Raw genomic sequence first — 22,642 nt, 5'->3', positions numbered from 1 at the left:
TCTGGGTTGATTGGGACAAAAATGTTGAATGGTGTATTAAGACCCTGTGTCAATGTCACTGTGAAATCCCAGCCTCCCTGGTCCCCAGTTCTGCTCAAGAGCTCACCATCTTCCTCTGTGTTCCGAACTGGACAGTTGAAATTGACACGAGATTGGCACACACGTTTCCAAAGCTGGGCCACAACTGCACTATACATTTAAAACAGTATTGTGCCATTTTAAACGGTCATGGATGCTCCCAAAGAATCATGGGAACCATATAGTTGGTTGAGAAATCTGATCACTCTTAGGAGACTCCTATTCTCCTCATGGAGCTACATTTTCCAGAGTGGTTTAGCAATCAATCCCTCTTCACAGACAACTCTAAGAACAGAAACTCTGTGAGGTGAATCGATGTCTCCTATTAACTCTCAGCACTGTTAAGAAACTACAGCTCCCAGAATTCTTTGGGGGAAGCCATGCCTGTTTAAAGTGGTAATCATAGTGCTTTAAATTAATGAGGTGCGTGTGGCCATAGTCAACAACATCTGGAGAATTAGAGGTTCCCCAGTACTTTTCTCAAGAGTTATGAACACTAACCATAATGAATTATTATTATTATTATTATTATTATTATTATTATTATTATTATTATTATTACTATTATTATTATTATTCATTCTGACCTTAAGAGTTACAACAGCGACCACAGTAAACCACCTTGGTATTTCTTCTTGAAATGAAAGACAGTATATAAACAATTTTAATAATACAAATAATCAATGCATCTGCTTTTATTCCTAATTGAATTAAGCTGTAAAAATCCGTTCCCCATTTTTAAAATGTCAAGTAAAGGAGGTTTCTGTGCCATCCCTGAAGTACTTCCTCCAGCCAAGCATCCTGTCTCTGATGGAGAGCAGTTCAGAATGCCATGAAACAGGGAAGGGAAGGCACGCCTTAAATATAATCACATTCAAACTTCATTTCTGGCCAGTTGCAAGCTTCCACTGTGCCCGTTTCTTGCTACAGGGACCAAATTACCACTTTAAAAACAGAAACAATGGATGCTTCCAGACAGGTGTTTATCATGGGATGCATGTTCCGCGTGCATGCGAAATGTTCACAATATCCACACAGCAGCCATGGAATCAAAACACTAATATTTCACCTCATTTAATCTGAATTTAGTCTTTCTGGGGAAAATCCAGTAAGTTTTTTTATTAAAAAAAACAAACCTGTTGCAAATGCCCCATTTGCAATATCTGAATGGTGGCTCATAAGACTCTGTGTTGATAGCACAGTCACTGCTGGCCTTGCAATCTCATTTATTTCCACAGTGTTGGTGGTGCAGACTGACTGGGTATTGTGCATTGTTCCTATGGCGCTAACCTGGGCATGTGCCTGAATAATTCAGCTACCACCTTAGAGAGACACCCTGCATGTTGCTGTTATTTCTTCTGGTTTTAGCAGATATTCCTATATTCCAACCAACCCAACCCCCCCCCCCAAAATTAACTCTCTTTTCGCCAATGAACCACAGAGAAACTTGCAATGAATTAGCAGCTGAATCAAGACACAAAAGGCAAGAAGTTTGCGTTTTGCAAGGAAGGGAGGGCCATACTCTAGATAAACTGGAATTTTATCTAGAATCCAGAAATCTTAAGATTCAGAAGAAGCAGTTGAAAACACACACACAGCAATCTACCTAGCAATCACTTTCAAAACAGATCAGAAGAGATCTAAGCAGAGAGTTCTGCGCAGCTCTTACCAGTTGCAAGCTGTCAAACACTTCCTTCATCATTGACAACCGTGAACCCTCCAAACTGTCCATTGATTCTGGGCTTGCTCTGCGGAAACCCGTTTGCTGCCTGTCTGCTCTCGGCCACCTGGTCTGAAGCTGACAAGACTGACCCGAGTCTCTTGTCTCTTTTTTTGTTGTGTGTTTGCTTAAGCTCAAGGCTGAGCGTTGTTGATATTGAGGGCAACGTTTCCAATCCGAAAAGATTAAAGGTTCACCAGCGGAGGAAATAGGTCCAGCAACTCTGCCCGGCAGAGAAAAAGGAAGGCCGGTGTGATCAGCAACACTAACAAAAATGATGCAGACTGTAGAAGGGCTTTCCAAGCGCCTCAGCCTTTATTCGTCTTGGGAATTCTGGATGGCTTCAGTTGTGTCTTCTAAAAGACACAAGAAGGATACACGTCAGGCCCTATGGCATACTAGCAACCTGCGGGCGTTCTCAGAGACATGCAATAGCACAAGAGCAGGGGAACTGCAGCCCAGCAGCCTTCATTTAGCCCCAAGAAAGATTTTGTGGGAGCTCCCCAGGCCCCCCCAAAAGTGTCTTTTTTTTTAAAAAAAAAGAAATGCTCCTATGAATCTCTCAGTGTGATGCTATGGTGTCAAAAGGTTTTATTGTAGGTCCCTCAAGGCCCCCATTCCCTTCCTTTAAAAAAATAATAATAATTACAAATGGTTTATTTATTTATTTTTTGCCACTACAGTGGTACCTCGGGTTACATACGCTTCAGGTTACAGACTCCGCTAACCCAGAAATAGTACCTCGGGTTAAGAACTTTGCTTCAGGATGAGAACAGAAATCGTGCTTCGGTGGTGCGGCAACAGCAGGAGGCCCCATTAGCTAAAGTGGTGCTTCAGGTTAAGAACAGTTTCAGGTTAAGTACGGACCTCCGGAACGAATTAAGTACTGAACCTGAGGTACCACTGTACTCCCAAGGGTGCCGTGCCCTGCTATGGTACTGTGCTGCCAAAAGATTGTTTGTGGCCCTCCGAAAGCATCCCACCCCACACATCTGTGCTTTTGAACAACTGAAGTCCCCCCCCCCCGACTCATAGGTACTCCACTGTAATGCCAAACATTTTTTGTGGTTTCCCCAAGACCCCCCCCCCAAATCTGTCCATCATTAAAAAAATAAATTACTGATGGCTCCCAAAGAAGCCCTGAGTACTGGATGATGACTGGGCAGAGACCCCTACCACAAAGCTCACTGGGTGATCTTGAAACAGCCACTGCCTGTTTGCCTAAGCTACTTCACAGGGTAGGATAGAGTGGAGGAGAGAGAACCAGGCTATCTTTTTGGAGCTCCTCAGAGGAAAGGTGGTAGACAAATGTCATCCATAAAATGCGTAACATTTAAGACCACAATCCTATGCATGTTTACTCAGAAATAAGCTCAGCTATGTTCAATGGGGCTTAATCCCCATTAAAAGTATCTAGAAATGCAGCCTTAAATTAGTTCCCATTGAGGTGGTGGACCTGTACTAGGCCCATAGTAAAGTTAAAGGGACCCCTGACCATTAGGTCCAGTCGTGGCTGACTCTGGGGTTGTGGCACTCATCTCGCTTTATTGGCCAAGGGAGCCGGCGTACAGCTTCCGGGTCATGTGGCCAGCATGACTAAGCCGCTTCTGGCGAACCAGAGCAGCTCACGGAAACACCGTTTACCTTCCTGCCAGAGTGGTACCTATTTATCTACTTGCACTTTGACATGCTTTCGAACTGCTAGGTTGGCAGGAGCAGGGACCGAGCAATGGCAGCTCACCCCATCGTGGAAATTCGAACCGCCAACCTTCTGATCAGCAAGTCCTAGGCTCTGTGGTTTAACCCACAGCGCCACCCACGTCCCATACCACTTATACCACTTAATAATTGCAGATGGGAGATGTTCATACAACAATATTGCTCTAGACCAGACCTTCAACCTTTTTGGGTCCATGGCTCTAGACCAGACCTTCAACCTTTTTGGGTCCATGGCTCCCTTGGCCAACTACATTCTTTCTGCAGCACCCCCGTGGGGCTCAGGATCCCAGTTATGTCACCCCTTGCCTGCAGAGCTGGCAGCCTCTCACCCTTTTTCAAATGCTCCCCTTGTGGAGTGTTCCCTCAGCCTCCTCTCCTCTCCCCTCTCCTTGGGAGTCCTCCGGGCAGCCGCTGCTGCCATCCCTGGTCTCTGAACTGCCCCCCCACCCCAAAGAGAGGTGCCTCCACACACTGCCCCACAGGAGACGGGGAAGCACCCCCTGACCAGGCCCAGAGGCACCAACCGCCTGGGTAGCTGCAACAAATGGCTGTGCAAGCCTTTGGGAGGCAGAGATGCGAGAGGGCATCAAGATACCCCAAGGTGCCATGGCACACGGGTTGAAAACCACTGCTCTAGAAAACAACTATTCTCTATGTTATTCATTCATGCATGCATTCAATATATATCTTGCCTTTCCTCCCAAAGGAGCCTAGGGTGGCAAATTATGTTTCTAAGGCCACATTCTCCTTGATGCAATTATTGTCTATCTGCAAAGAATTTGAGGAACATATTTTATTTTCATGAAGACAGCTTCCAACGGATGACAGCTTACTAACAGGTGATTTTGTTCCGAAACAACCCAGACAGTGGGGTGTTTTTTTTGCTCAACTTTGAATGAGATGTTGCTAACACAATAGCATTTAGGCCAGCTGAGTATTTTTGTGCAAAGTAATGGTCACGCTTAAGAGGATTAGACATGTCAGTTTCAAAAGACTTATGTTCCGTGTGTGTGTGTGTCTTTGCCAGCTGTTAGTTATTTCTCTCACAGGCACCCAAATGTGGTTGTGTGAACATCAGAGGTGCCTTCTGGACAAACGCTGAGAGCCCGCTGAGAGAAGCGTTACAACTGTTCTGTGCATGAGACACTAAACACTGGAGCGACATGGTCCTTGCCTAGTGATCCTGTAGACCAGGCATAGGCAAACTCCGGCCCTCCAGATATTTTGGAATTACAATTCCCATCATCCCTTGACCACTGGTCTTGTTAGCTACGGAAGATGGGAGTTGTAACCCCAAAACATCTGGAGGGCGGGAGTTTGCCTATGCCTGCTACAGCCTTCTTCGGCAATGTTGATGATGGGAAGATAAGAACAGAGAAGGTGGGGTTGAGAGGGGAAAGGGAAATATAATGGATTAAAAGTTTTTCTTTACAACCAAGGTGGAGAACCACAGACCCAGAATCCAAAAAGCAAACCACCATGTCTTGCACATGAGTGGTACCATTTTGACCAGTACGAGACAGGCACTGGGAGACTGAGGCTGCTAGTAGTACATACAAGTAGAACCTCCACCAAGATATTGTGATGTAGTGTGTTTCCTGTTTGGGATTTCACCCATTCCACCCCCAATTTCCATCTTCCTATCACCGCCACCAATCAGTCAATCAGCATTCAATGTACAGTGAGAGCACAAATTGGGCTGTTTTGGGTCCCTGCACCAAAAAATAATAATTCTTTGGACTTCTGCAAACCTTTGGGTTTCCCCAAGCCTACTGATACCCTGGTCTTGTGCATGGGTGGGGTCATGTTGGCTACATAAGGCACAGCATCCCCACCAACATTTCTCCAATGAAAACAGGGACGTCCTATTCCATCAAGGTCATAATAATTTTAACATTTACCATATTTTTCGCTCTATAAGACGCACCCGACCATAAGACGCACCTATTTTTTGGAGGAGGAAAACAAGAAAAAAAATATTCTGAATCCCAGAAGCCAGAACAACAAGAGGGATCGCTGCACAGCAATCCCTCTTGCTGTTCTGGCTTCAGCGATAGCTGCACAGCCTGCATTCGCTCCATAAGATGCACACACATTTCCCCTTTCTTTTTAGGAGGTAAAAAGTGTGTCTTATAGAGCGAAAAATACAGTATACCCCAATCAACTGACTGGGCTACGCCAACCTCTCCGGGCAGCTTCAATATATATAAAAACATAATAAAACACTAAACATTTTTTTTTAAAAAAACTTCCTTATAAAGGGCTGCCTTCAGATGTCTTGGGGGGGGGGGGAGTCAGATAACTGCATGCTAGTCAACAGTTCTCTGATGAAAATAGGGACGTCCTAAGGAAAAGCGGGACATTCTGGGATCAGATCAGAAACCAGGGTGGCTTCTGTGAATCCAGGACTGTTCCTGGAAAATAGGGACACTTGGGGCGGGGGGGTCTGGAACAGCACTTACCACCTGAACATTGGAAATAGAGGAAATGGTGATGAGAAAACAAATCCCCAGACGGGGAGGAAATATGGATGCCAGGAAGAAGTGTTCTGAAGTGTACAGCCCAGACACAGGTTTATTACTGCAGTTGGGGACTAGGTCTGAGAGTTAATTATTTACCTGATGCCGGGATGCTGCACTGAAGCATTCATTTGTGGCAGCAAAAGTCATTCAAAATTACATGTGCTGTACAAATAGATAAGAGCAAAAATAGAAGCCCAAATCTGGGCCTCCCAACCTTAAAAGGCACCTGAACCTATATTTTAAAATCCTGCCTCCTGCCCTAACCGCCTTTCCCTTACTGATTCAGGCAAAACGCAGTTCATTTTAGGACTCAGCAATCGATGTAATTCTAGTCACAGAAAGTATACAATGCTTGGCTTTGCCCCTGGAAAGGTAGACAAAAGAGGGCAAAAGAGTTAATTCGTCTCACATTAGGTGGGCTTCATCTGACCATGACGCCTGAATATCTCCATACGCTTTAGAGACATTTTTTAAAAAGGTATGTAGCCTAGTTTATATATCTCACATTACGATATTGCAATAACCCTGACAGTTCTGCCTATGGGAGCAGTATCCCATTACGCTGTGCTAAATTTTCATGACTATACATTTTGGTTTTCGGGGAGATATTGTTCCTTTGAGTAGTTCGCTGCCCACACCTGTTTGAAGTTTGGTTTCCCTCAATATGAACCTTCACCTGTTCCATTTGTCAGTTTGAGAATATTCACTTTTGCTAGGTAATCCCAGCCAATTAGGAAACACATCCTGAATGCAATTACATCATAGTGCACAGCACATACATTCACAGCTGCTATAAGAACTGCCTTCCTACAGCCTGTTGCCGGGTGCAGCAGCTTGGTTCAGGGTGGAGAGGAGACAGCAGCAGTGGGGGTGTGGTGGGGTAGGCAATAAGCAAGGAGAGGAAGAATGTGCCCACCTCTCTAAGTAATATATAGCTCCTGGTATTCTTTATATCCTGGTATATACTGGCCTCGGTCCAGTATATCAGAAGGAGCATCTCCAGCCCCATCGTTCTACCCGAACACTGATGTCCAACGCCAAGGGCCTTCTGGTGGTTCCCTCACTGCGAGAAGCCAAGTTACAGGGAACCAAGCAGAGGGCCTTCTCAGAAGTGGCACTCGCCCTGTGGAACACCCTCCCACCAGATGTCAAAGAGAAGAACAACTACCAGTCTTTTAGAAGACATCTGAAGGCAGCCCTGTTTAGGGAAGCTTTTAATGTTTGATGCATTACTGTATTTTAATATTTTGTTGGAAGCTGCCCAGAGTGGCTGGAGAGGCCCGGTCAGATGGGTGGGGTATAAATAATAAATTATTATTGTTATTGTTATTGTTATTATGACACTAGACTCCTAGGCTGATAGGCCATGGTTCATAACAGCTGCTCCCCAAGAGAGATAATAATACAAACAATGTAACAGGCCGTGTGCAACTATATAAATCTTTTAAAATGTGATTCAGCATATCATATCAAAATATATGGTTCTACCAGTGGCGTAGCGTGGGTTGTCAGCACCCGGGGCAAGGCAAGTAATTTGCGCCCCCTAACCCGTGGATTTGCGCCCCCTAACCCGTGGATTTGCGCCCTCTAACCCTAACCCCCAGATGTTGCGCCCGGTGCGGCCGGCCCCCCCTGCACCCCCCACGCTACGCCACTGGGTTCTACAGACCAACTTATCATATAAATGAAACATATTATGAGAAATTAACGTCCAGCAGATTGATCAGGATATATAATCTATTCAGTTCTTATATTGGCTATGTCCATGGTGTGGAATTCTTATATCAATCTTGGAGTGTTCCATGTGAAGATGTTTTTAGGAATTCTAGTGTTCCTTGTATGCAGGTATCAGACGAAAAACTTGGAAGAATGGCACATGCAGAAAATAATACAAGGATTCGAGGATAATTCCTTGTTTCACCCAGCCGGGCTTCTTCAGCCGTGCATACTTGTATTCTTGTATATCAGGGACCTGGAACATAATGGATTCAGTCATAATGGATGACTGACTACAAGATTGATATAAGAATTCCACATATGTTGAATTGCATTTAAAAAGATTTATATAGTTACACACAGCCTGTTGTTTGTGTTGTCATCAGTTTTGCATTGACGTGACAAAGGGTTTGGTAGTGTTTTGAATGTGCTCCCCAAGACAAACAGATTCCTGAGTGCTCACTTGTGCCTTTGACATGACTCCTTTAAGCTAATGAACCAACCCTTCCCTGGATGTTGAGGGAAGGCTCCAGAGGCAAACCTTTCTCTTTGAGTAGCGCAGCTGTGCTGGAGAGCAGCCAGCCAGGTGTGAGTCTATATGTGTTAATGGATTTTAACTTGGTCAGTTTCATTCCAGCTATTTGCAGATCTCCAGCTGTGATATCATTGCTGTTCTCATCGCTGCAGCTTTCTGCCGGTAAGCAGATGAGGCTATGCCATAATGGCGTGACCGAGAACTACTGCCGGCGCATGGAATTAGAGATCGCAGGACAATCCAGCCCAAGTCCCCAGTGCTAGCTAATGACAAAGCTTGCATCTAAAATGTAAAACAGAGGTCCATTGTAAATAATAATAATAATAATAATAATAATAATAATAATAATAATTTATTTATACCCCGCCCATCTGGCTGGGTTTCCCCAGCCACTCTGAGCTGCTTCCAACAAAGTATTAAAATACAGTGGTCTGTTAAACATTAAAAGCTTCCCTAAACAGGGCTGCCTTCAGATATCTTTTGAAGATAGGATAGCTGCTTATTTCCTTCACATCTGAAGGGAGAGTGTTCCACAGGGTGGGCACCACTACCGAGAAGGCCCTCTGCCTGGTTCCCTGTAACCTCACTTCTCGCAATGAGGGAACCACCAGAAGACCCTCGGTACTGGATCTCAGTGTCTGGGCTGAACGATGGGGGTGGAGACTCTCCTTCAGGTATACAGGACAGAGGCCATTTAGGGCTTTAAAGGTCAGCACCAACACTTTGAATTGTACTCGTAAACATACTGGGAGCCAATGCAGATCTCTCAGAACCGGTGTTATGTGGTCCCGGTGGCCACTCCCAGTCACCAGTCTAGCTGCCGCATTCTGGATTAATTGCAGTTTCCGGGTCACCTTCAAAGGTAGCCCCACGTAGAGCGCATTGCAGTAGTCCAAGTGCGAGTTAACTAGAGCATGCACCACTCTGGCGAGACAGTGAGCAGGCAGGTGGAGCTGGTAGACAGCCGCCCTGGACACAGAATTAACCTGTGCCTCCATGGACAGCTGTGAGTCCAGAATGACTCCCAGGCTGCGCATCTGGTCCTTCAGGGGCACGGTTACCCCTGAAGTAACCGTGCTCAAGTGGCAGAGCATTCGTTTAGCACGAGAGAAGCAATGGAATTAATGTCCACATTATTTAGCCAAGGCTTTCCCCCTATTCCAGGGATGAGGAACCTATGCTCTCCAGAGGTTGCTGGACCACAGCTGCCATGGGGCATATGACTGGGGACGAAGGAGTCCAACAACATCTACAGGATGTCCTGCCCTGCCCTGCCTGCTTTTCCTTCTGGGTAAAGGCCATAGTTCCCTGGAAGAGCACATCCTTTGGGTGCAGAAGGTCCCAGCATCACTCACCAGTAAAGGATTGCAGACACCTATGGCAGAGACCTTTGAAGAGTCATTGCCAGCCAGAGGAGCCAATGAGGTGGACAAAATAGTCTGACCTCATACATAACAGCTTCTTACACCCATACTTTTAAGTTATCCTAATGTACCTTTATGCCTTAAAAAAATCATAATCTATATCATGATGCCTAGACCTGGCTGACTCACTGACTGTATGTGTCATGCAATCCTGCACGTGTCTACTCAGATGTTCAGTGGGACATTCCTAGCTAGCTAAGTGAATATAGGACCGCAGTCGCATTGGCTTACTCATCATCACTAATTCCAGGGGATATCTAAAATCGCTTCGGTATTTCCCAACGAGAGAAAAATGTGGTACAGGCATCCTCAGTGCACGCTTAGGGATCTTGTCATCTATACTGTTACAGGTTTGTGGGTGCCTTGATCCCCTCCAGATTCCTGGGTGCTGGGGTTTAATCAGTGCTTTGAGAATTAAGACGTGTTGGCAGACATTGGAGTTAACAGTGTAAAATGCCGTCTAAACTTGTTTCCGGACCGGGGCATCGTGTGGGAGGTAAGTCCTTAAGAGGAACCAAAGATTGTGGTGGCCAGGGCAAAGACTGGGGGAGACAGAGAGGTGTGTGTGTCAGTGGGCAGGGAAAGAAACAGTTTGTGATAGGCTGAATGAAAATGGTGGTGTTTTGCAAGAGGTTTGATAAGCAAGGGGGACCAGCAGAACTCTAGGCGGGCTGGTTGGAGCAGGCAGCAACAAAGGCTGGTTCCTCTGTTTGTACATCTATACCCGCTGCTCCAGAGAGATGTGAATGTTGGAAATCCCTCCACTGTAGACTCAGGTTGTGGATATGAACCATACATCATAAAGACACTGCAGTCTCTGCTGTACCTAATTACCAAAAGGGAACCCAGACCCTGGAAACTCACCCTGCTGTGGAGATTGGGGTGTTGTGTAACAGTACATTTGTCTATCAAAACAGACCCAGGGTAGGAGTGTTTTAAGTGCATTATACAAATGTGACACTAGGTGGTGGTGGTGAGCTAATGGCAAATTCCATATATATTTTTAAACTTTTTTTAAAAAAAAAAACAACATTCAGAGTGTTTTTTTATATATGTGTAGTTTCAGCCAAAGAAAGGGATTGAAAGAGTTTTGTTGAAATGATCTGACATTGTTATACTTTCAGGCAGAGATTAGGGGGTCTGCTTTTTTCTTCCCCTCTGTTTCTCTCTTTCCTGTCCCTTTTAAAGAGCTACTCAAATTCTGAAAATGCTGTTTTTTGCAACGATGGTCACTCCCACACAACACATTTAAAGCACTCTTGTACTGCTTTTGACAGTCCTGGGAGCTGCTGTTTGTTAAGGGTACTGAGAGCTGTTAGGAGGGTCCCAATTCCCCTCACAGAGCTACAATTTTCAGAGTGGTTTAACAACCAAACCCTCTTCCCAGGGGAATCTGAAAATTGTAGGTCTGTGAAGGAAATACAAGTCTTAGTTTAAGCAATAACTAGGTTGTTATTTAAAAAAACAAACAAAACACAAAAAGCTGGAAATGGAGAGTAAGGGAAAGAGTGGACCATTAGAGAATCAATCAGCTTTAAGACAAATACCATAAGGCCTTCAGCAGGCCCCCTATAGCCTCTATAGTACCTGCCTGGCTACCAAGAAGTTTTGCAGCGTCCATTTGAGCAAAGCTGCTGGCTCATAGGAAATATATTTATGTTGAGGCTGGAGACACCCGGCAAGTAGGGCACTTTGACTGCCTCCATTAGCACACAGTTCAATAAGCTGCTTTTAGTTTTCTTTATTTAATTGCAAAGCCTTTCTCTATTACTGTCAACGTGAAGAAAGAGGGGGGGGGACCCACGGCTGTGAAAAACGTAAGATCAACACGGGCTCTTCTTTCATGCAGAGCTCAGCAGGATAGGAATGTGAGTTATTTTGCAGGGAGGGGATGGAGGAACTGGACTGAGAGGCTGGACAAAGGGTATGGAGGGAAGTGCAGAGACTTATTTGGGTGGGGTAGGGAGACACAGCTTAAAAGTATTGCATATACTTAGTCTGCAATACTAGTCCCAGGTTCAGTCCTTGGCATCTCCAGTTAAGACAAGCGTGGGGAACCTTTGGACCATCAGATGTTACTAAACTACAACTCCCATAAGCTACAGCAAGCACGGAAATTGCCTGGGATGATGGGAGTCATAGCTAAGCAATATCTGCAGGGCCAAAAGTTCCCCACACCTGACCTAAGATGATCTACAGATAGTAAAAGGTAAAAAGGTAAAGGACCCCTGGACGGTTAAGTCCACTCAAAGGCGACTATGGGGTTGCGGCGCTCATTTTGCTTTCAGGCTGAGGGAGCCGGTGGTGGCCCACAGACAGCTTTCCAGGTCATGTGGCCAGCATGACTAAACCGCTTCTGGCGCAATGGAACACACACTGTGACAGAAACCAGAGTGCACGGAAACGCCGTTGACCTTCCCGCCGCAGTGGTACCTATTTATCTACTTGCACTGGTGTGCTTTCGAATTGCTAGGTTGGCAGGAGCTGGGACAGAGCAACAGGAGCTCAATCCCTCGCAGGGATTCAAACCGCTGACCTTCTGATCGGCAAGCCCAAAAGGCTCAGTGGTTTAGACCACAGCACCACCCGCACCCAGATAGTAAGATTATCTGAGGGTTGTTTCTTTAGCATTCATTCTTATTTTTATTGCCCTTGCAGAACTCGGCAAGGAGGAGAGTGGGCTCTGCCTGTCATTGGCTCTGTCTCCACTTACGGTTGGTCTCTCTGCCTTTCGCCCCGCCCCTCTCACCGGCTGCTGGAAAGTTGTGCTGAGTGTTTCATTAGCTTAAAGTGTAATAAGCTCATGTACTTTGGGGACAGATCATAGCTCATGGGTAGGCCATATGCTTTGGCTGTACCTGGGCTGTCCCAGCTTCAATTTCTGGCATCTGCCCCAGGATCACGGAACATGTGATGAGGAAGATCTGTTCCTGTGTGAGAACCAGTAGAGCAGAGCTTTCCAAACCGTGTATCGCAACATGTTAGTGTGTCGGCTGCAGTGTGCAGGTGTGTCACGTGATAGGTGTCCGTATCTCTTAAAAGGGGTTAGTTTAGCCTGCAGTTTGCTAATAAAACTGAATTACTGTGTCACGAAATGATGCATGTCTGAAAAGTGTGCCGCCAACATGAAGCGTTTGGAAAGCTCTGTGGTACAGTCTCATGCTAACCAGCAACCACGCAGTAAGCAATACAATTTATAGCAAAACACACACACACATATTTAGAAACACAAAACACTTCCAAAAACAGTAAGAAGTTCTAAACATCTTTTTTTAAAAACATGCACACAACAACAATCACATACCCTCATTGTTATTAGTTTCAATGTTGCCAGGAACATTCTCTTTCAGCCATCAAATGCCTGAGTGAACAAGAATGTTTTAAACTTCCTTTTGAATGTTAATAATGAAGGAGACAGAGAGGCACACCTCACCAGGGAGGGTGCTCTGAAGATCTGGGGAATCCACACTGTGATGACTGTCAGAAGACTGCCAACAAGTTAGGACCCTGCAGTGGCACCACTACTAAAACCTCAGCTTCTGACTGTAGGGCCCATGATGGCGGATATTCGGTGGCCAGGTTGCTCACCGGGACAAGATGGTTTGAGCATATTAGGTTAAAAGGTAAGATAAAGGACCCCAGGACGGTTAAGTCCTGTCAAAGGCGACTATGGGGTTGCGGCGCTCATCTCACTTTCAGGCCGAGGGAGCTGGTGTTTGTCCACAGACAGTTTTCTGGGTCATGTGGCCAGCAGGACTAAACCGCTTCTGGCACAACAGAACACTGTGACGGAAACCTGAGTGCATGGAAATGCCATTTACCTTCCCACCACAGAGGTACCTATCTATCTACTTGCACTGGCATGCTTTCGAACTGCTAGGTCGGCAGGAGCTGGGACAGAGCAACGGGAGCTCACCCTGTCGCAGGGATTCGAACCGCTGATCTGATTGGCAAGCCCAAGAGGCCCCGACCCTAGCCTGACTGTGGTGACTGCAAATGGCTTTCCAGGCCCAATTCAAAGTGCTGGTTTTGACCTCAAAAGGCTCAGGGCTGCAATACTTCAAAGACTGCTTCTCCCCATATGAACCAACCCAGACTCTGAGATAATCCTCTGAGGCCCTTCTTTGTGAGCCCTCTCCCACAAGAGGTCCAGAGGGTAGCCACACAAGAACAGACCTTTTCTGAAGTGGCTCCCAGTTTGTGGAAGCTTGCTTGGCTCCTTCACTATACATCTTTAGGTGCCAGGCAAAAGCATTTCTTTATAACCAGGACTTTGGCTGATTGAACATTCTATGGCCTTTCAACTGTGTGTATTGGGTAGGAGTCAATGGTTTGGTTTTGGTTTTATTATGCATTTTGTGTTATCGTTCTGCATTTTTATGTGGAGAACCACCCTGTGATCTTTGGATGAAGGATGACATGCAAATTAAATAAATATAGGAGATGGCACTCTTCTGTGTGTTTTTTTGGGTCCCAAGGGTTTTATACACTAGTGCTAACAACACAAATGGGCAGCTAGCGCAGCAATTTCAGGACCAGTGACGCGTGCCCCACATACCAACCCAGCAGCTTCGTTCTGCATGAGCTGCAGCCTCCAAACTGTCTTCAAGGGCAGCCCCAAGTAGAGCGCATTGCAGTAGTCCAAGCAGGAGGTCCCTAGAGCATGGACAATCGGAATTCCCTCCCTTCCAAAATGCAGCAGGCACATATGCTCTTTTCACCCAGATATCAACTTAAAATCTTGCTCTTTGCTCGGGTTTTTGAATGCTCTCTCTCTCTCTCCAGCTGCTTTATTATTCATAACTGTAGTTGTGTCCATTTCATTCTGCTCTTAAATTGTTGCAGAGTGTATATTTTTAAAATCAAGGACCACCCCATACTCCCACCTAGACAGAAACAATCTCCCCATCACCACCACCAATGCAGAAAACGTGTCCAAATTAAAACATTTAAATAAATTGTGCAGACTTTTGGCAAACTTCGCCACAACCAGTTACCTACAGAGAAGTAAGCATTCCCTCTTCCTTGCACCGGATCCATGGCTTATTGGTCAGACTGCCCTTTCTGCGCCACATGCATGATGCTACAGGGTTAATATTTAAAAGATCACCTTCTGGCTGAGTGCTTGGCCTACTCTACTTAACTAGCATGGCTCAGCTACTCAGTGCAAGACTTGATGTCATCACTCAGCCACAGACAATACTGGGACCTGTACTGTAAAGTACAGGGGGAGGGGAGAGAGGAAGGAAACGTTCTTGGAGGAATCTGTGGGCTGCATAACTGTTATTGTTGCGGCTCCGTGAACTGTATGCCTTTCAAATGGTACTAGGAGGAACTCTCCTTGTGGAATTCAAACCATTGCAGCATGTTTTGAAATTCTACATCAGTTGCTTTGTTTGCTCAGAAACACCCAGGTGGCAATTGCTGATGCAGCGAGACCTCTGATGCAAAGTTTGATATATATTTTTTCCTGACCGGAAAACTAGCACTTTCTAATGAATATATGCTCAGACTATATTAATATGAGGAAACAATGGAGAGAGAGGGGAGTTGTGGGAGACAGAGCAGTGAAGCTGCAAGGTTTGAAGGGTGTTATCTAATGGTGGGTACCCTCATCATTTTGCTGCCTGAAGCTTAGGGCAAGAAGTTGCCTTCTCCCAGTCCAGTTCCCAGTGCAAGAGCTCAGCAGACCACAGAATCTTATTTCGACATCTCCCACTGCTCTGTCTAGTTTAGTCAGTGCAGGACAAGCTGCATAGAGCACAAAGACTTCTCTTCACTCACTGCCCTTCAATATTTGCCGCCTGAGGCAGCCGCCCCACTCTGCCTCATGGTAGGGCCGGGCCTGGCTACCCTCTTCCAAGTCCTGCTTCATCAGGCCAGTAGCCCATCCTGTTCTCACAGTGGCGAAGCAGATGCCTATGGAAGCCCAAAAGTAGGACTTGAATGCAACAGGGCTCTCCACACTTGTGATTCCCAGCATCCCAGAGTCATACTGCTTTCAACAGCAGCCATTGATGGTCTTATCTCCTGTTTATGGGCCCTGGTGGATCCATCTTGTGGTGGTGGGCAATAGTGGGTAATGGCATGTAGATCAACACTGGGCTGCTGAGTCTCCTCACCATTTTAGTTTCCTTCAGTGCCCCTCAGGTACCTTCACTCCAGGGCATTGATGGGAAATGTGAATGGCAGCTAAGCAGTACTACTACTACTACTACTACTAATAATAATAATAATAATAATAATTTTATTATTTATACCAAACCCATCTGGCTGGGCTTCCCCAGCCACTCTGGGCGGCTTCCAACGAACTATTAAAATACAGTAATGCATCACACATTAAAAGCTTCCCTAAACAGGGCTGCCTTCAGATGTCTTCTAAAAGTCTGGTAGTTGTTGTTCTCCTTGACATCTGGTGGGAGGGTGTTCCATAGGGAGGGTGCCACTACCGAGAAGGCCCTCTGCCTGGTTCCCTGTAACTTGGCTTCTCGCAGTGAGGGAACCGCCAGAAGGCCCTCGGCGCTGGACCTCAGTGTCCGGGTAGAACAATAGGGGTGGAGACGCTCCTTCAGATATACTGGACCAAGGCCGTTTAGGGCTTTAAAGGTCAGCACCAACACTTTGAATTGTGCTCGGAAACTGCTCTTAATGCTGAGCACATTGGTGCCAATTTTGAAGGAGGCCCGGCCATAAGGCACCTCCCATGTGATTTTACCCCTGGAGATCACCCTAAATGATCTCCCCCTGCCTCAGGTTATTGCCGACTCCCCCTGAATCCAAAAATCTGAAGTGAAGTTTGTGCCAATTCAGCTTTAAAGAGCAGGTCTCAGTGAGGAAAAATCAGGACACACACAAAATCAATGCTTGAACATTGAACTTCTGTGTGGACCTCTGCCTGGAAAGAGTGAGACAGAAAGTATGCCCTCTGTGTCTCTCTCTCAGACCAACCTGTTGTTGCTATGATAAAAATGAGAGCATAGGGAGATTTTGTGTGCCTTGAGTATCCGCAGGAAGGGTGGGATAAAAATCAAATTCATTCATAATAGTATTATATTACAATTCCAAGTATGTTCCCCAGATATCTCTATAGGATTATTCTATGGCCAGGCCAATGTCTTTTATCTTGATTCAGTATTAAGAAGTGATCAACGCCACTCAAACATACAGGGTCAACGCGACTCAAACATGCAGGGAGGCATAGACCAGGAAGCAGCTATTGTTGGGAATGGAACTCCCATGTCTTCACTGCAATGCTCAGGAATGCTCGCCCCATGTTGTGACATCACCACATTGTTTCACAACAGGATGACCATGAAAGTTGCTGGAGAGAACTGGATATGGAGATGCACCCCATGTTGCCTGTAATATGTAGTTTTGCCTCTTATGGACTAATGAAGAGCACTGGCCCTACTAGAATGTCTGTTTCTGCCATGAGCATGCTTTGAAAGGTTAGGACAAAACCTAGTCTTTTTTCTATCCTGGCTGTGAATATAGAAGGCCACTAGGAATAATGGCTTTGCAACCTCAATGCCTCAGCAGTGCTTGAAGAGGTTGGGCCTTCTAAAAATCTCCCTTCCACCTTGATTGTTTCTCAGATGTACAGGTGATGATGCGATAATTTTCATGCACACCTCCATAGCAAAAGCATAGCCAAGCCATTAAAGGTACCGTATTTTTTGCTCTATAAGACGCACCAGACCACAAGACGCATCTAGTTTTTGGAGGAGGAAAACAAGAAAAAAAATATTCTGAATCTCAGAAGCCAGAACATCAATAGGGATCGCTGCACAGCGAAAGCAGCAATCCCTCTTGCTGTTCTGGCTTCTGGGATAGCTGCGCAGCCTGCATTCGCTCCATAAGACGCACACACATTTCCCCTTACTTTTTAGGAGGGAAAAAGTGAGTCTTATAGAGCAAAAAATACGGTACATAGTTTCCTTCTGCAAATCACAAGTGAATGTTCTAAGCCAGGCTTCCTCAAACTCGGCCCTCCAGATGTTTTTGGCCTACAACTCCCATGATCCCTAGCTAGCAGGACCAGGGATGATGGAATTGAAGTCTCAAAACATCTGGAGGGCTGAGTCTGAGGAAGCCTATCTAAGCCAAGGGTAGCCAGTATGGTGCTCTGCAGATGGTGTTGGAGCTCATCTCCCATCCTCCTTGGCCCTTGGCAATGCTGGCAGGGGCTGGTAGGATTTGGACCCAACATCTGGACCACAGAACATCGGCTACCTTAATCCAGTCCTTAAGCACACCACTTTCCTTTTGCATGCATGAGGAGGAAGATTCTTTGCTTGCGACTAGGGATGGGCAAATCTGTCAATTCCAGTTTTTATCCGTTTCTCGTTTCTCCTGTCTTCCATTCTCCACATTTCCACATCGGATTGTGATTTATTTATTTTTTAAGTCACGTCAGTGCCGTTTTCTACTAACACACACATTTTGTATGCAATTTTTCCTAATATACACATTTTCGCAAAATGATTTATCCAAATGTAATGCATTTTGTGTTTGTTATCTCCTCAAATATATGTGTTTTTCTACCCGTATTACATTGGCACTGCAAAACTTGGGGGCATGAACTTTGAAGGATGACTGTGTTTCAGAAAATTCATATTAGGTAGGTTCACCTTTAATTTCTCCTCTATCCCTACTTATGACAGAGCCTTGCCTTGAGACTGCATCAGTCTCAAGCTGTTGCACAGAAGCAAAGTGAATGGGCTGCAGGACAGGCTAAACAGGTCTGACTCTGATGGAGACAGGCCAGGAATGCCGGGCCCAGTGCAAAAGGACCACCCCAAAGCTGCCTGTGGATGCTGACTTATCCTAACCCCCTCTAGTGGCACAGGTCAGGGAATTGGGGTTGTGCAGCTGGGTTGCAATCAGATGTTCATTTGCCTAGGAGCAGCGGCGTAGCGTGGGTTGTCAGCACCCGGGGCAAGGCAAGTAATTTGCGCCCCCTAACCCCTAACCTGCCGCCGCTGCCAGCTTCTTCTTGCTGCTGCCTGGTCTGGTCTGGTGTGGTTCTCTCCCGCGCTCAGCGCTGCGCTGGGCGGCCGCTGCACTGTCCCTCCCCCAGATAGTCCCTCGCTCTCTCTCCGTACCGCACGCCTGGCACCCACCCCCTCCACAGTGGGCGGCGACCCAGCGGCTCGGATCGGATTCGCACAGCCAGCACTGCAGTGAGAGAGAGTGAGTGAGCCAGGTAGGGGCAGAGAGCTGCGAGTGCGAGCGTGCGCCCCCAGATGTTGCGCCCGGTGCGGCTGGCCCCCGCTGCACCCCCCACGCTACGCCACTGCCTAGGAGTAAACCCTATTAGACTCAGTTGGATCCTGCTTGTTATCGAAGATACAGATAGTTATAAGGCTACAATGCTGGAACAGTTTTATTGATCTAGTAAGGATAAGGGAGGGGAGAATTTCAACTCGTTTTACATTTGAAGCTAGTTCTATCAAATTTGCACTTTTTGAAATGATATGAACTGGAACACAGACATCCTTTGAAATTTGCACTCATCTGAATTTTGTAATGCTGTTTTCCAGCCAAATAATACATATAAAAATTGCATATATTAGGGCAAAGAGTGCATAAAAGTGAATGTATTATATCAGTGGAAGCAACACCAACAAAATTATTAAGAGAAATTGCTTGCAAAATGTGTACATTAGTCAAAACTGCTTCCAAAAACTGGAGAAAGCAATGAAAAACACTGAAGATTTTTCATGAAGTTTAACAAATAAATAAAGAGCAAATTACTGCAGGAATGTAGAGAGCTGAATTTTAAATTGGAAAACGAGAACCCAAAAGAACTAGAATTGACAGATCATCCTCCACCCCACTGCTTGCAATTTAGATTCTTTTAAAAAGATTGATAGCCTGAGTTATTTAATCCTTCTTCTACCACAGTGGCATGAAAACTATTTTGGGGCAGGATCCTACAAACATCTAAGACTTTTCTCTACTTAACTTTCCGTTGTGAATTAGTTCTAAGTGAAATGCCATGCCACAAACTCCTTCTCCATCCAACAATATTTATTAGAAATGCAACACAATGTTATCGTTGGAAAAAGGAACAGCATCAGACGCACGGCTAGACTGCCATAGGTCAGAATCCTGTGGACGCTTGCCTAGGAGTAAATCCCTTAAATCTCAAGGGATCTTACGTAGAAATGCAGAGGATTAGGATACCAGTGTACTCTTAGAAACACGAGTTCAAGGATCCAGATACTCTTGTTATCTTTTCTAACCACTTAAGAACTTTTCTGCTCCCCAGTAATATCCTGAGCCTGCTAAACAAAAGGTTTAGGCACATAGCTATCTATATCAGGGGTGGGGGACCTTAGGCCATCCAGATATTGTTGGACTCCAACTCCCATCAGCCCCAGCCAGCATGGCTAGTGGTCAAGGGTGGTGGGACTTGGGGTCCACAACGCATGCAGGGCCAGACATTCTGCATCCCTGATCTAAATCAGGGATCTAAACAGACTCAGGGTTGCACCTGTCCTTCAGCCTCAGTTTTTCCACTTTTAGAATGGGCACATTACAGGACCGTTGGGAAGACAAAATAGGCTAAACATAATGCATCTTACACAAGAAACACACCCTAAAAATGACAAAGCCTTTAAGGTAGCTGGGCAGGTGTAGGGAACCTTTGGCCCTCCAGGCGCCACTGAACTGCAGCTCCTACTATCGCTGGCCACTGGCCATGAGCTGATGGGAATTGCAGTTCAGCAACATTTGGATGGCCAAATGTTTTCCCCACCTGTGATAGAGAGAGAGGAGGGGATCACAGTCACTTCCAGATCAGCTATTTAAGGAACATTAATCTTTCTTTGTTTGCAGGGATGTTAGATGATGGCATGTTGCACAACCATCATGCCACACTTTCCAGCACATTTCCCCTTCACTTTCCTTACAGAAAAACTATATAGATTTAATTCATTGTTTTGTAAGCACAAGGATACCAAATCCACTTGGATTGAGAAAGATGGATTTGCTGGTATGTGATTGAATCTCATACACAAATAGCGATACTCTGGAGGCACCATGTCTTTGACATCTGGGGAAGCAGCTCCTACTTGCCGTGTTTCACCCTCCTGCCCTGGGAGCTTTCGTAAGGGAGCAGCTGAACTGAGGAGGAGGGGTGGCCTTTTGAGTCTGGGGATAAAAGCAAGAGAAGGTACTGTTGCCATCAGTTGGGGGGCTACTTTAGGGTGTTCCTAATTGATCTATTGGTAAGCTTGATGGTCGTTTACACTGATTTTTTTTTAAAATAAATTGTTCTTTGTTGACCTCTTAGTGTTATGGTGCAGCGATAGCTAAGATTTTTATTATGCACGTCGGTTACTGACCTATTGCGTTTTTTACTTTCTGCAAACTGCTCTGGGCTTGCAAGTGTGCCTATGCAAAACATTTAAATTGACTTTAGCTGCAAAACCCAGAAATGGAGGCTCTCAAAATCAGGTTAATTCCCCTTGGAACATTGGCCTGTACACTTTTAAGCTTCAGCAAAATTAGCAATTGGGTGAAGGAGAAAGGTAAACGAGTCTCGGGGAGATAAGAGATCTGGAGTCTGAACTTTACATTTTAAAGGTGGCTCTCTTCGTTTACTCCAGTGGAGCCCTCCATTGGTAGGGTTTGCAAGGTTGCACTCCAGCGAATGTGTGTGGCTTTAAATTCCCCAAGGAAGAAAAAGAAGCAACAAACAGCTTCACCCACCTGTGGTCCCATAATCTACCCTCTTCCCCGCCTGCTCCCTTGGGGATCTTGCCTGCTGCCGCAAATGAAGAAGGGGTGCTTGCTGGGCAGCAACACCAGGGGAGCAGCAAATCGCAGAAGACAATTGCACCAGTGAATTTCTGCTCCATGTGCGATTTCTGGGTTGTGACTTTGCAATCATCAGCATGGGGAACCATCACATAGGTACTATGCTCTGCAGGGCAGCCAAACCTATGCAGGGTTCGCATCCACCCAAGGAGATTCCCCCAAACTAGAAGACAAATGTAAAGCATTACCTTCCCCTTCTTGGAGCTGTCCATCCTAGTTCTGTGATCCAGCATTGGGGCAGCTGTCAGCACCAACTGCTCTCCGACCAGTCCCCAACAAAGTCCAAAGTTGCCCAATGCCCAGTTTGCCTTCCCTCCTCCTTTCTTGCTGGGACAACTTAGCAGAGAGGGCAGTTCTTCCTGTTGAGAATATTCCACTTTCTTAGCTTGTTTATTTCATGTATAAGGTTGCTTCCTCTCCTTTTGAAGTTGCTCGGCACGTGACAAAACTTCCTCTTCCGCTTTACCTTTGGTGTCTGGATTTCTCCCTGCCCGAAATGGGGTCTTCCTGGCCTTAGACTTGTTTTATGCTTCACTTGGTAGTATATCGAGAAGGAACATCCATCCTGTGTGGATCCATTTTGCCAACCTGCATCTTGTCAGAGGCAAAGCAATGAGGCCTGTTCCAGTAACGAGAGTTTTCCCTTCCGCCCAGGTAACAGCGCATGGGAGTGTTGCGCAGATCCCGTTGCCTCTCGCCGACTTCCTCTCAATTCAGCTCCTCTTCTGCACTCAACATCCAGTTTATTTACTTTTTCAGCCGGTGGCGTTCTCCCTTTTTCTTTTTTCCCAGCGTCCACACAGGCTGCTTCCTGGGGTCTCAAGGCTAACCCTGCATTGCCATGGTGACTGGTGGTGAAAATCCTGTTGCACTACCACCTCACCAGATCCCCTCCTGCCCATGCCATTAAAGCTGTCATGCGGAATACTGCTACCATGGGAATAGGGCTTAATTCGAATGGGCATAACAGCCACATTATCACTTTGCAGCTGCTACAGCAACCACTCCACTGCAGGGCTTAGCAACTTGTTCTGCTCCCATAGTGATGGTGGGTCACAGCAACCCATTTCCAAGGAATGAAAGGCTGGTTTTAAAAAAAATA

At 45.9% G+C, this 22,642-nt stretch overlaps 1 protein-coding gene and 1 long non-coding RNA gene across 6 annotated transcripts in view; one reads left to right on the top strand and one right to left on the bottom strand.

Moving 5' to 3' along the window:
- Positions 1–22,642, bottom strand: part of GCK (glucokinase) — a 53,141-nt gene that overhangs the window by 27,289 nt on the left and 3,210 nt on the right. Inside the window, exons 2-3 of one of the 5 annotated variants that reach the window (XM_081171739.1) lie at positions 21,729–22,624; positions 1,748–2,154 (exon numbers count right to left, since the gene is read on the bottom strand). The exons of 1 other annotated variant lie outside the window; for it this stretch is intronic. In XM_081171739.1, coding sequence (XP_081027865.1) covers positions 1,748–1,810 — 63 coding nt within the window. In that variant the 5' untranslated portion in view covers positions 1,811–2,154; positions 21,729–22,624. Of the gene's footprint in view, positions 1–1,747; positions 2,400–21,728; positions 22,625–22,642 lie in introns of those variants that run through there. 3 more of the 5 variants (XM_081171737.1, XM_081171740.1, XM_081171738.1) reach the window with 3 other exon arrangements.
- LOC308574289 lies at positions 8,020–9,815 on the top strand. The gene is made up of 2 exons (XR_014002447.1): positions 8,020–8,341; positions 9,455–9,815. It is a non-coding gene; the product is annotated as an uncharacterized lncRNA (long non-coding RNA).

This window comes from Podarcis bocagei, assembly GCF_964188305.1.
Source record: "Podarcis bocagei genome assembly, chromosome: 15".
Taxonomy (NCBI): domain Eukaryota; kingdom Metazoa; phylum Chordata; class Lepidosauria; order Squamata; family Lacertidae; genus Podarcis; species Podarcis bocagei.
This window is presented reverse-complemented; position numbering and strand designations above follow the sequence as displayed.